General features: G+C 54.0%; 1 protein-coding gene across 1 annotated transcript in view; it reads left to right on the forward strand.

Moving 5' to 3' along the window:
- KY (kyphoscoliosis peptidase) overlaps positions 1 to 13,616 on the forward strand; it is a 47,238-nt gene extending 33,622 nt beyond the window's left edge. The window contains exons 9-11 of the mRNA XM_045503566.1: positions 3,824 to 4,012; positions 5,280 to 5,470; positions 9,173 to 13,616. Coding sequence (XP_045359522.1) covers positions 3,824 to 4,012; positions 5,280 to 5,470; positions 9,173 to 10,068 — 1,276 coding nt within the window. The 3' untranslated portion in view covers positions 10,069 to 13,616. The remainder of the gene's footprint in view (positions 1 to 3,823; positions 4,013 to 5,279; positions 5,471 to 9,172) is intronic.
- Positions 13,617 to 14,512: the final 896 nt, after the last annotated feature.

Here is a 14,512-nt window from a genome sequence, read left to right on the forward strand (position 1 = left end):
GATGGCTGGTCAGATCTCAGTAGGAGGTGGAAACATTTCTGTCCCTTCTTCAATGCTCTTCTAGATCTTTCTAGCGAATTCCTCTTCCTTTGGTCCCCTAAAAGAGCTGTGTTCATCACTGGCATTTTAGTGATGGTGCACATATCTGCTCCCCTTACAACTATGAGCACATCTCGGGCAGCCAGTGAACTTTACTTTTACAATATTTTATTATGCTATAGTATTTATCGTGCTATAAGATATGATATTATTCCCTGGTGCCTGGTACAGTGCTTTTCACATAGTGTACACAGCCAGTGATCTTCTGGTAACATGAAATGGCCGTGGGTCATCCTGACTAGCACCCAGCAGCTGGAATGACTAGTTCCACTATTTTGCATGAGAATTATGGATTATTAACAGTAATGCCTTATGACTTCTTTGTCCAATTCATCTTGCATATTGCTGCCAGGTAACAAAATATCCTCCTATCATAGTCAAGCATGGCATAAGCCTACAGCTGAGTTTATTTTTTCCTCTTTGTTCTGCCCCAGGCATTCCCCATGGCCTTCCCAGTTTCTGTTCAGCCTGTCACAGGAGAATTAGCCCCTAGAGATCAGCTCATGCCAACCTTTCTTTTTGCCCGTTATGGGCCTGGCAAGGTCACACTGGAGGTGACCGTACAGCTGAGACGGAGCCCTGATCCCCTGGCTCAGCCCAGAGCCCACCCATCCCGCCACCCAGTTCTGCCTCCTTCGGCCCTTCGCAGACTTGGGACTGAGCCCACTGCTCCTCCCCCACTTGGGTCTCAAATCCTATCTCCACCCCTCAGTGGGAGGGTACCCGCAGGTCCACTGCCTGGGACACTCTTCTCCCGGGAGGGCATTCAGGCTGAATTCCAGTGGGCCACACTGCCCGCAGAGGCACCTGGGCCGTTGCCCTGTAACACCTGGGGGCCGTGAGGACGTTCAGTGCTCAGCTTCCCTCCTGGACTGCAGGGGACTCTGGGGCGAGACCGGGCCCCAGTGGGTGGCTTGTCCAGAGTGTAAGTGTACAGCCCGCCTCAGTCAACTTACCCCTCCGCAGGACTGTTCCCAGGGCTCCACGTATCCCTCCACATGCTCCTTCCTGCAAGTGAGCGCGCACGGACGTTTCTGGGCAAGAAAGGAAAATAACTCACTGAAGAATGCAATTCCAAGTAGTATTTATGGAATTTTTCCAATTCTAAAAGTAACACATAATCATTACTGAAAATTTAGTAGATATAGAAAAGTTTGAAATAGAAAATTACAATCACCCCTAATCGCATTACCAGGAGACCAGGTAAAGACAGCCACGGCTCGCTCTGCCCTCCTCCTCCGCTTCTCCCCCTACACACGCACGCACACGCACCCACACGTGCACACGCGCACTCTCAGGCCTTGCGCTTACGGCAGAGTTTTATAGGCCTTTGTCAATTAACATCGTCTGGGGCGTGTCTTCCCTCACGTTTCGCACTCTCTCTGAATAGATGGAACCCCACCCTCTAGGAAAGCACCCCCTCCCCCCGCCAATGCTCACCTCCATCCCACCCTCTGGCCTTGGTTCCCCCCCCCCCACCCCTCTGTGCTGTGCATTTTCTCTAAGACCTTAAACTTGTTCAGATCCCCCCACCCCAGACACGCACCCCCCCCCCCTTCTCCTCCTGCAGCTAACGAGGCAGGGGGCTCTCCAGAAGCACTTTCTCTCCTCCTGGGGGCCCCTCCGCTCCTCCTCCACCCGCAGCTGCCTCCTGTGCCTCCTGCCCCAGGGCCACCCTTTTGCTCCAGGAGTGGGTTTTGGCTTTTACCAGCAGGAAGACCTGACATCAGGATCCAGTCCCTCTTGCTCCCTGCCCCCATTCCCCACGTGCTCCTGAAACCCTTCCCAGAGGGCTTCGCTGCTCTGCTCGTGTGGCATTTCTTAGACAGCCTGGGAGGCCTGGACCCGCTTCTGTGAGGCCGCAGGCAGAAGGGCAGGCCTGCCCCCTGCAGAGGAGGAAAGCTCAAGCAGACATGGGAGCAGTGGTTGTCATGTGCAGGCGAAGCAGCACCTTGGCAGGGTGGGAGGTGGAAACGCGCAGGCTCCCCATGTCGGCTTCACAGACTTTCTCAACAAATGACAAGTAATATTTAGATACATAATATTTCATCCAATATTCTGATGTGGGGTTTTTTGGGGGTTTTTTTTTTGTTTTTTTGTTTTTTGTTTTGTTTTTTTTTTTTAGAGAGAGAGAGAGAACATGAGTAGGGCAGGGGCAGAGAGAGAGAGGGAGAGAGAAAAAAATCCCAAGCAGGCTCCCCACTGTCAGCACAGAGCTTGATGCTGGGCTCAAACTCACAAACCCGGAGATCATGACCTGAGCCAGAACTAAGACTCCGCGCTTAACCAGCTGAGCCACCCAGGTGCCCCCAATATTCTAATTGCTAATCAAACATGTATTTTTAGAAATTTCCCATTCCTGTGATGAATGCAGAACCATTCCCCCTGCTGGTTACCTGGAGAGGCTGCGTGGCCCTTTTGGAAGGCCCCTGAGCCTGCAGGCCTGGTCTGCAGAAGGACCCTGGCCCTGGCCACCAGGGACCACCGGGCCTGATCCACACCCACAGTACAGAATTGCTTCATATGAGGGGAGTGCAGACTCAGCGGGTACCTTGCATGATACTCAAAGGAGCTACATTTGAGGGGCCACCATGAACGTCCTGGATAGCATGCACTGTGTGTTTATTATACCCATCTGCCACAAGTGAAGGAAAAGGGTCATGAAGAAGGAGCACCTTTCTCTAATTCACACAAAGGCCCCCAGGAGAGCTAGCACAGGGTGTCCCCGGGGTCAGAGTAGCGGTCTACACTGGCAACTGCCATGCAGTGGGCAGGGCCACTGAAGAGGAAGTCCAGCTGGTCATGGAGGGACTCTCAGGGCTCTTGCTTTGGCCTTGGGGTGGTGCCTCAGGGTTTCAGCTGTAAATGCCCAGGTTGTAGCTTGCATGATTTCTGTGGTCCCCACAGGTGACCAGCATCCATCCCCCCACTGTCCAGGCCACAAAAAGTGGTGCCACCTAGGTTGTGAGCTCTGGGGGAACACATTCTCAGGAGGGTGGAAAGCTCAGGTTGAGTGAGCGGTCAACATTTTCACCCCCAAAGGACATCCACAGGGGACTCTGAAACTGCGGCCAGGGCAATCAGTCATCAAATGAGCTTAATGCACCGCAGTGGCCCTGGCAGTCAGCCCTGAGTAATCTTAGCAACGGGCCAGTCCTCTCCCAGTCAGGGCTGGAGACACTGGCTACCCCGCCCCAGGTGTCCCCACACAGGTGTCCTAGGGCGGTGTCCTCTTTCTTCTGTACCCTCACATCCAGCACCCCTCCCTGATACTGGTCACCTAGACCAGCTCCTCAGTCACCTGTTTAGAGCTGCTCTGGTTCTTCAAGAACATCGTCATTTCCTGGGTTTCCATGTTCTTGGGGTGACCCTCACCATTGCACCCACTGTCCTCTGGAAGAGCTGCAGGTGAAGCACCAGGCAGGTTCAGTCCAGGGAAGGATGTTTCAGGAGTCTTTAGGGATGCACAGGCAGTAGGGACTAAAGCCAGTCTGTGCAGGTAGGACCCACCGACCCTGTGTCCCCCTATCCCCCAGCCCTGGAAATAAAAGCCCTCAGGCCATCTGTATGTGGCTTGTGAAAGGCAGGGAAAAGGAAGGGGGGGGAGCAGGGAACTGAAGGACAGCAGATATGTCTGAGGCCTGGGGCTGTGGACAGACAGACTTGTGGGGGAGGGGCAGCGCCAGCAGGAGCCCACCTCTCAGACCCCCTGTCCCACCCTCAGGATCGCTGGAGTGCAGTGCATGACCGTGCCTGGCTACTCCAAGGGCTTTGGCTACCAGACAGGACAGAGCTTCTCCGGGGAGTTTGACCATGCCTGGAATGCTGTGTACCTGGAGGGGAGATGGCACCTGCTGGACAGCACCTGGGGCAGCGGCCTGGTGGACTCTGCCACCTCCAAATTCACCTTCGTGTAAGTATAAATCTCAGTTCTGTTGCCTGTCTGCTTGGTGGACATGGGGGAGGTGCCAGGTTGAAGCAGCGGGTAGACAAGCCAGGTGGGTGGGGAAGGTGGGCTCTGCTTGCTGCTGGCCACTCCCGCCCTTCCTCCAGCTCTGAGATGAGCCAGCTCCAAGCCGACCGTAAGGGTCCAGACATTTCTGTCACCTCACCCTCTACCTGCGAAAATCCCTCCTCTGGCTCCCCGTTGCCCCCTCCACCCAAGTTCTAAAAGCCCAGCATTTGCCCACAGGCCGTATGGGAGAGGAAAGGCGGGGCTGAGAAGCTTCTTTAGCAGTCTGTAGATTCCCTTCAGGCCTTTGGCCCATTGACCGTGTTACAGCTCTCACTGGGATGCCAGAATTCTCTTCCTGGTGTCTGCTTCCACCAGACACCAGGGTTCCTCCTCCTACTCTCTGGGCTGAATGCAGCCACATCGTATCTGTGTGGAAGGGGTTATGGCTTGTAGGAAGGGGTGCTGTGGGTGCACAGAGTCACCGCGAGACACGGTGGGGCAGGGTGGCAGGGTGCAGGGCACTGGAGCATGTCTGTTCTCCAAGGCTTTGACCAACTGTGGTTTTAACCTAAGGCCGTGACATTCATCCTGGGTCATAAACTCTCTCTGCAGCTCAGATTCTTTTTTATCCAGAAAAATGAGAGCACTGTCTCTGATTTTTGCAGTTTAAATCTCTACAGTTCTGCACACAGACCAAATATAAGCTAAGAGTGAAGCATCCCCATCTCAGATGAACCTCCCAATTCTTCTCTTGTTCCTTATCACTAACCTCTAGAGAGCCATGTCTCATTGGCCCCAGGGACCAGAGGAGGGCTGCCCACCCAAGACCTTCCCTGCCTGCCGGCCCTCCGCACCACTAGCTGCACCTGATCCATTGGTTATGCCTTTGCTCCCTCAAATCTCTGTTTGGCTTTGAGACTAGCAGGAGCCCATTCCCCACCTAGACAGCCCCAGTGGACTATGGCCTTCTCTTAAAAGGGGCCTCAGATCCTGCCATGGCTCCTATTTCTGGAAGCAGCCACTGAGGGGCCATCTGCAGTGCCCATGTTAAGACTGGAGATAGTGGCCCTTCCACTGGGTTGTTGGCAGGGCCCCTACTGTGGATATGCTAGGCAAAAGAAGGCCCCAGAGATGCCCTTGCGAGCCCCCGCCTCCTTCTCCACAGAGCTGAGGCCTATCACCCCACAATGGCTACTGACCAGCTTCCCCCTTCCCCAACCTCTAGCTACAATGAATTCTACTTCCTCACCCATCCTGCACTGTTCATCGAGGACCATTTCCCAGACAACAAGAACTGGCAACTGCTCAAACCTCCTCAATCTCTGAAGCAGTTTGAGAACAACATGTACCACAAGAGTGAATTCTACAACAAAGGGATGCTGAGTGCCCACCCAGAGACTTCGGTGATCAAAACAGGTAAGGCCAGAGCAGGTGGCCAGTGGGGTAGCAGCAGGGACAGAGCAGCCTGCTCTGTACCTCAAGGCATCCGGGCCCCCAGGGGACTGCCAGGGCCCGTGAGCTTGCTGTAAGCTGTATGTATGTGCAGGTGCTACTAAGGCAGCCAAGGCCAACAGGGTATCAGGGCAGGACGCAGCCATAGGTCACATTTGCAGGGACAGATGCCTGAGCACACCTATGCATCCTTGCGTAGAAGTCCTTGGGTTTCCCTAGCCCCTGAGGGCCACACTCACATCCCAACCTGTCAGCAAGTCAGAACTGAAGGGTCCGTAGCTAGGTGAGTCTCTCCCAGTGCCCACAGCAGGGAAAGGACTGCCTCAGGCCTGGCTGTACCCACCTCCCAATTCAGGTCCTCGACAGAAGCTCACTAGCCTGCTCTGTTGTTCCGACCTCCTGGAAAAGAGGACATGTTGGCCCAGCCAAGCTGGGATCTGTGTGTCAGTGGTCTAACCGGCTAGTGGGGGAGCAATGGGGGTCTCCCAGGACAGAGAACCGGGGGAGGCTTTGTTACGGGGAGTAGCTGCCGAGCTGGGTCTTGGGAGCCGGAAGAGAGCAGGCATCATGGTACACAGGGACAGACATGCACTGGCAGGACACAGCAAGCCCCCCAGCACCCCTAGGCTAGGGCTGGCTCCAGAGGAACAGCCTGGCTTCCTCGGCGCCCTTCCCTCACTAGCCCAAATGCCCCTTGGCTCTGCTTCCCTCCTGGAGGCAGAGTCCAGCCTTTCCCAGCCAACTTCCCTGGGAGTAGGCAGTGCAGGACACCCAGCTGAGCTGTCCCATGGCTGACCTGGACTGACCTTTGCTCCCCGGATCCCCACAGCGGCCTCGGGCACCCAGCCTGGTGTGTTTGTGCGCTCTGAGGTTTACGGGGGGCACCTGTATGTTGAGGGGAGGGGAGGCCACAGAACTGTGGTCACAAGCCTCACAGGGCCGACTCCAGAGGACTTTGTCTTATGTATGTTCAAGGCCCTCGTGCCTGGTCTGGGGCTGGGAACATAACCTGGACACACTACAGGGCCCAGCACAACCCTGTCAATGCACCTGCCCTCACCCAGCCACCCATCCGCCACACACTTTAGCAAAGGACTGCTGGTCAGCACCATCCCTGCTGCATGGGGCCTGGGAAGGCCTGAGCTCACACTAGCTGTTAGCACAGAGAGGTCTGTGCGCGGGTCTGTGGGTGAGCCCCACCCCACTCTGCACAGTGATAGGGGTGCAGGGAGCACAGGTGTCCCCACACTCCTTCCAACTGATTTGTCCCTTCCACCTCACAATGGTTGCCGTAACCAGTCTGCTGAGCTCTGGGATACTTTTTTAAAACTACAAATACCTGGAGGCTCCTGCTGTTAAAATAACAGCATGAGGTTGCTGTCTTTGAGAATGCATTTCGGTGCTGATATCCAATGGGGAGCCTGGTCGGTCTGTTGTGGCCCATGGAACCACAGGGAAGAATGGACCAGGCTACAGCAACATCAAATTAATAGCGGAGTAGAACTTGCCTTTGCAAGAGACACAGAACTGTAAACACTGGGTTTCTTAATATACAGTAATCTCAAATTTGATTCCATATTCATGATGCATATTTAAAGAATTTTTCTTTGTTGGAGCTAGTTTTGTTAAGAGTGGGGACGGGAAGAAAGCAGAAGAGGGAAACAGGTGGGCAAAAGCAGGGAAGGAAGAGGACACAGGATGTAGGGGGTGGAATACCACTGAGACGGATGAGGGGAGGTGGAGGGAAAAGGGATGCAGGGGTGGGTCACAGGCTCCTGCAGAGTCCCTGGAGTCACCAGCCCTTATTTCAAGTCTTCCAGCCATTCAGCTCACCTTTGCCTAGAATCTGCTGGGCCAGGCACCCTGGTCCTTTCCCTGGACAGTCAGGAAAGGAGGCAGGAGTGCAGTTCCCCACAGCCCCACCCCTGCAGGGAAGACAGACATTGCAGAGAACTAATTCATTGCACTGGTGCTAAGTTTCCTGAAGGAGATGCAGAGCTACAAGAGAGGCTTCCGAGGAGCTAAACGTCACTTGAGGGCTTGGAAAAAGGCTTTTTTTTTTTTTTTTTTGCATTCTTTGCAGTCAGACATTATACTAAGGTCTTACCTGGTTTGGAGGAAAGCAGTGGAGGGAAGAAGACTGTGAAGGCTACTGGATGTGAGGAGGTGTGCCCTGGAGGATGTGAGAGAATGCCCTGTGGTCCCCAAAAGGAGGGTCCTGACTCAGGCCAGGCAGGAGGGACAGGTCTCTCACTGGTCTCCAGTTTGATGGTGACCCACACAAGTGAGCCCAAGAGTGACCAGGTATTTTCCTCAGGGTCCTTGGGCAGCCATGTGGAGGTGCTGGTTGGCACTCCACATCAGACATGAATTCCACAGGATCTCACCAGCCAACTCTCATGCAAGATGGAACAGACTGGGTCCGTGAGCAGTTGAAGGCTGAGACAGCTTCTGCCCGCTGAATTGGCTTAGAAGAGGAAGCGAAGAGAGAGTAGAGATTCAACCAAGAGAAAGAAAGTAGGCAAAGAAAATAGCACCAAAGCACAAAACACTCCACAATTGATATACCGGAAAGGAAAGGGATGGCAGCAAAGATGGGGCGGTGGTCAGCAGGCTGGCAAGAGGGCTAGGCTAGAGAGCATGGTGGGTGAAAGGGGAGAAGAGCACTTCCAGGAGGGCATGCCAGCAGCCCAGACTCTAGGAGGAAGTGACTGAAGTCTTTGGAGAGTGGGGTCAGGGGCCAGAAGAGAGTTACATGGGTGGAGGGGAACTGCAGTGGGAATGGGTTGGCAGTGGAAGGTAGGGAAAGGTTTCCACTTGGAGGAAGGTGGGTGAGGCTCTGAAAGGAGCCACCGCCCCTCCCCATGGTCCCGTGAGGCAGGGAGAACCACGTAGGGGAATGCTCACGGGCTATAAAGCCAGAGAACTGGCCACCTGTCCCTGAAAAAGTGACGAGGACAGAGGAAGACAAAACTGGAAGGCACAGGGAGAGGCAGAAGGTGGGTGGATGCAAAAGGCCCTCCCCTTCACCTTTGACCTTTCCAGAGACACACGGAGCCACGTCCATGTGGGAGGCCTGGGTGGGGGCTCCAGGAGCTAGGAGGCAGCCCCACCCCTTGAGCGCAGCCTTCGGTGGTGAACCATTCCAGCCAGGTTTTAAGGTCCTGAGTTCACCTGACAGCTGCTGACACTGTAAAGAACAGATGCCAGGAGGGGGAGGTGTGAGGCAAGACTCGAGACTGGAAGGAGACAAAGGGTGTCTCTCCAACTGGTCATGGACCCTCTCCCCTGCTCCAGAACCAGACTAAGCCTCCATGTAACCTTCATCTAATGTGAATCACCTGGGTGGGGCAAGCACATCCAGCGGGGGCAGATTTTCTTTGGAGACCCTCAGCTTTCAGCTCACTCTAAGAGAACCACCTGCAGCGCGGAGGGGAGCCCTTCCAGCGGTGTGCCGCAGCTGGCTCACATCGTGGTCGGTGACATCACTTCGATTGCTTAAAATCCATCGTGCTGAAAGTATTTACACCATGGAAGTGGGCAGCCACTAGAAATTAGGGCTTCCCCCACCCCCACCCCTCGCCCAGACACCCAGCTGCTAAACATTTACCAGCAAATCAGCACATACTGGGCCCATCCCACCTGACCCTGGTTCTCTCTCCACAGTGAACGGGAAGGCCACTGTCACCGTTGAGAGCTGTGCCCCCACGCTCTTCATGTTTATGCTCAATGGCAAGCAGGAGCATGGGCTGCTGAGCCTCAGGAAGAACGGGATGAAGCTGGACATATACCCTCCAACCGTGGGCACCCACAAGCTGCAGATCTTTGCCAAAGGCAAGTCTGACATCTACAGCTCGGTGCTGGAGTACACGCTCAAGTGCAACTACGTGGACATCGGCGTCCGGCTGCCAGCTGAGCTGCACCAGCCCGTGGGCCCCAGCTGGTTCTCGGAGCAGATGGGCATCATGAAGCCCTCCCACCCCGACCCCATCATCCACACCAGCGACGGGCGCTGCTCCGTCAGCTTCGGCGTGGAGGAGGGCATCAGCGTCCTGGCTTCCCTGCACGGGGACGAAGGCCCCATCACCGAGGAGACGCAGCGGCGCTACATCTTCCAGACGCAGCGGGAGAAGCGGGCAGAGCTCAAAGTCCAGTTGCCCCAGGCCGGCAAGTTTGCCCTCAAGATCTTTGTCAAGAAGAGGCTGGAGCCAGGCAACTATGTCTTCGTCTTCAATTATCTCCTGTGCTGCACCAACACCAAGGTGAACTGGCCCATGTTCCCCGAGAGCTTTGGCAACTGGGGGCAGGACAATGAGCTGCTGGAGCCTCTGTCGGGTGTGCTTCCTGCCAACCGGAACGTCCCGTTCAAACTGAAGCTACATGGCATCGCCAAAGCCCTGGTGAAGGGGCAGGACACGTGGCCCCTGACCCTGAATCAAGAGGGCTACTGGGAGGGCAGCTGCAACACGGCCGGCTGCCAGGAAGTCTATGTCATGGTGCTGGAGAACGCCAACCACAACTTCTACTCCTACATCCTGAAATACAAAGTGAACGCCCAGTGAGGGCTGGCACCCCGGCCACACCCTCCCAGAGGGCCGAGGCCACACCTGCCCAGGGAGGGCCCAACAGGAAGTGCAGAGAGCCCTGGACACCGAGTCTGCATGAAATCACTTCTAGGCCTCTGCCCCAGTCTCTCCGCTCTGCCGCGGGAGCTGTGACGCTTCTGTTCTGATGGCTGCACTCGGTTGTGGTGGTGGCCGAGGAGACTGAGGCAAAGGCCCTTTAGAAGAAAAAGGTGCTATGTAAATCCAAGGTATTGTAAACTGTACACCCCTGCCCAGATGCCCCCTTCTCGTGTTAATGCTGTTGTTGTTTTTATAGGGCTGATGTGGGAAAGCAGGGACACGGCTCAGGCAGAAAGCTTTTCACGTGATGGTGGGAGAGTTCTCCTCTGTGCCCAAGAGGGACCTGATCTGCAAGGCTGAGTTATTCTGAATCACAGAGCCCCTTGCAGGCAGCATCAGTGTGTCTCACCAATTCCTGGACCCCCGGAAGGGTTGCACTGCCGTTTTTTTCCCAGACCTGACCGTCTTCAGCATTCCTGCTGCCTCTCGCTCCTCAAGAGCCTTAGATAAAAGAAGGTGTGAAGAGGGAGCTGGCCGGCCCACGATGGGCTGGAGGCTCCACAATCCCTGTGCATACCTGTGATGTGGCAACAGAAAAGTTACAAGGGGACTCCCGGTGCCCACCCTTGGGTGTCTGGGGTAGAGGGCCCGGGGGTGAAAGACGCCACGTTAGCCCTGCCACCTGAGTCTAAGGGTGAGAGACCTCCTACTCTGTGCTCCCAGAGGAACCTGAGGGTCAGTTCAGTCTAGTTAGTTTGTGGCCCTCCAGGCCCTCTCAGAGCCTGACCGCAGGCCCTGGCCTACAGCTTTCATAAGAAGCCACAAGAGGCTGCTAGAGCCTTGAGGGGGCCTTGTTGGTAACCCTAAACAAAGACCTGGGCAGGGAGGCCAGGCAGGAAGTAGTGCAAATACCGTAGTGCCAAGCAGACTCATGTAAAAACAGAGTTCTGCCGGCCCCCAGTGGTCCCTACCAGCAAAGCCCGGCTGGGGTTGGGTGGGGGGACCTCCACCTGCTCTGAGAGCAGTTTCTGTGCTCGTCCATATTCCATCTCCCTTCCTTCCTTTCTCTGACATGAGAGACCCTGGGGTCCTGCCTTCCACGCTTGCTCAGCCCTGGGAGCCTCAGCTGCCCACCGGCCCTCAGCAGCACCTCAGGCCGGTGTTGCCATGGCAACAACCAAGAGGCCAGCTCCTGCAAGGGCAGCGCGAGAGGGAGGGATGGAGAGGCCTTGTGTGGTCACTGCAACACCATCCTGGCTCCTGGAGGCCCTGCAGGTGCTCCCTGCCTCCTGGCCTCTCAGCTCTGTGGCCCCTGCCTAACCCAGCACCCCCACCCTGAGAGCTGGCACTGGCCAGCACTGCCCTCACCCCCCACCATTCTAAATGTCCTCAGGCTCAGCCACAGCCAGGGCCAGCCCGATGCTCGTGCCTTCATCCGCACATTTGTGTCTTCAGCAAATGTTCACGGGGCACTTAATATGCACCAGGCACTGTGCTAGATGCTGGGGTTATGGGCAGGACCAAGGGGCCCCTGCCCCTACCATCTCAGAGCTCAGGGTGGGCAGCAGCAGCCTCCCCTGCACAGGCCTGTCTAAAGCTCCATCCCAACACTTCAGGCCATCATCTCCCCGAAGATCCCCGCTGCCACCCAGCTTGGACCTGGCCCACGGCCACGTTACAGGGAAGCCCATCCTCTACCAGGCTGGGGGTCCTGGAAATGAAGGGAGTACACCACGAGGGTCTGAGCTCTGCCCTGGCCTATGTCCAGTCCTCTGGCAGGCTCCGCCACCCAGGCATTTGGCACTGCATCACTCAGGCCTGGAAAATGCACAAAGGCCCCAGAGGCGGAACTGCTATGCACTAAGACAGGAAAACAAGGGGAGTTTTTACACCCTGAAAACAGCCTCTTTTCACACCTTTGATTTTATGGGCTGAAAGAAATGTGCTGTGTTTTGTCAAAATAGTAAGTGCCTTCTGTGATTCATGTCACTCACTGGACCCAGAGCCATGGCTAGTCCTGATGAGAACGGCATGTATCTTTTTTAAAATAATATAATTAATACCTTCTGGAGCATGCAGAGAATGCCACCCAGCAAAACAGGAGCTGCCCCAGGAACCAAGACAAGGCCCAGCCTCTCAAAGTGTCTGCAGAGCAACCACGTGCCCCCCCCCCACCTTTGTAAAGACAGCTGTAGGCACAGTAAAAAATCACCTGTATTTCTTTCCACTGAAGTAAAAATACATGAAATGAAATCCAATCTTCATGAATTTTTATACGTATGCTGCTCAGGGTAGAATTCGGGGTTGCATTTTGAAATCTTTTATTCAAATCCCCATCTTTGTCTCCTGGCGGTGGGGTCCCAGCGCCTGGTGGAATGACACGGGCGCTCCCTGGTGCCCAATGTGTGGAGCTGCCGGTGAGGAAAACTGTGAGGCTGAGTCTATCACCAGGGTTTTTACGCAGAATCTGAAATATCCTGCTGAGATGTTTGTGTTAAATCCACTGGGTGCTTTCTCGTGGAATCTCGCCGCTTCCTCGTGTGCACACGGAGCACATCTTTGCTACATACAAGCTGTGAGGTGAGCTTGGGGACTGCCTGGCAGGGTGATAAGACTCGGAATATAATATTGGGGAGTGGTTTGCCCGGGAATCACATCGTGAAATGGAAACCCTGGATATGGGACTAGAAGGGACAGCTTTCACCGCACTCATTACTTCGCCAGTGAAGGATTGGAACTCATCAATCTCAGAGCTTTGGCTGGCACGTCCAAGGGTGGCAGACCTCAGGCCACAGGCAGAAGGGTCCAGAAGGCTGGGGAGGGTCGGGCAGTGGGAGGCAAATGGGCTACAACCACAACTGCAATTACCTTCTTCTCGCTGGTTTCGGAAATGCCAGCAGCACAGCTGGACTCCCGTTTCAATCTGATTATGATCATTGTGAGTTCCCCATATGCTACATTGTCCCACCAAGACAAACTCCTCACAGCCTGCTGAGACTAAAAGGAAATAAATAGATTAACTGAAGCATGAAGGATTTAGGCTAGACATAAAGAACTTCCTGTTTTTAAGCAGGAGAGACAAGTTGCCAAGAAAGTTTGTGAAATCCTCTTCTCAAAGGACTTGAAAAGTTTTCCCAGTGGTCTGGGTTTTAGATGCCATGCTAACTGGAAGGACTAAATTCTCTCTAAACCAGTGAATCCTTGAAATACACTAAGTGGCCCGCAGCAAACACAAGGCGAGCGAGGCTGCTGCATCCTTTGCTGTTAGCAGTGTGTTCAAAGCGGGTGTGCGTCTGTGTCCCACATCAGTTTATCTGGGGTCTATCATTTCTTTTCATTTGGAATAAGTAGCTGGAAATCTTAAGAGGTGATTACTTTTCATAACGTGTGTGTTGAGCTGTGGGGGCCAGTGGCTGTTGCGTATGCTTTCCCCACATTGTTGCTGGTGTTGTTTTTCAATAAAATTTATATTCATTTTTATCCAACAATGTAATTATCGATCTGTTCTTATCACTGCTCTCACAAGGGGGGAAATAGGAAAAAACACTTTCATGTTCAAAGGGAGCCCGGGTGGGACCGGGGGGGTGGGGTGGAAATCAATGTCCCATCGGTGAGGTGCAAATGCAATGTCAGGCAAATAGCTATTTCACGTTAAAGAAAACATAATTGGGTTAGCTCCAGCCCCTCTCTGGCTCACATGCCTTTGAAGAACATGAAGGCAGTGTTTCTTTCACTGAATCTTGTTTAACTTGAAAATTTTAAAGTAATCCTAATTTCTGTTATTAGGAGGAGAAAAAAAAGTACCCAAAATGCCTATCAGCCTGCTTGTTTTGTTGTTTTCACTATATATATTTCTTGATTTTCATATCCATACAGAAACTTCCAGTAGGTTACCTAAACAGACTATTCATAAATTAGACATTTAGGGAAATAGAGAAAATGAAAATGTAGACCTCTGAAAAGCTGCCGTAACCATGGAGACCATCCTCGTAGCTGTAGTGTGAAGGACAAAAAGAACTCGTGTTCCCAAACCTGGCCTCGTCGTGTCCCTCCCTGCTAGATCCACAAACAAGAGCCCCAGCACACTTCTCCCAAGGAAGAAGGCCCACAGACGGGTAGGGCCATGTCTTTAATAGCATATGAAGGGGAAGTTAGAAGAAAGTCTCCCACATTAATAGGAGGAGGAACTCTTAAATTATTAGAACAGTCTGGAAATGCCAACCCCGAGGCTGGAACGGATGACCTCTAACGTCCCTTCCAGTCCGGAGAGTTTGTGATGCTGTGTCTCTGTGAACAAATGCTGGCAGGTGGTAGACCTGAGATTGTCAGTTTCGGAACATCTGAAGGGCCCTGCTGTGTTAAGAGCCTGCCCTGCAGCCCC

Source organism: Leopardus geoffroyi, chromosome C2, assembly GCF_018350155.1.
Source record: "Leopardus geoffroyi isolate Oge1 chromosome C2, O.geoffroyi_Oge1_pat1.0, whole genome shotgun sequence".
NCBI classification, from domain to species: Eukaryota; Metazoa; Chordata; class Mammalia; order Carnivora; family Felidae; genus Leopardus; species Leopardus geoffroyi.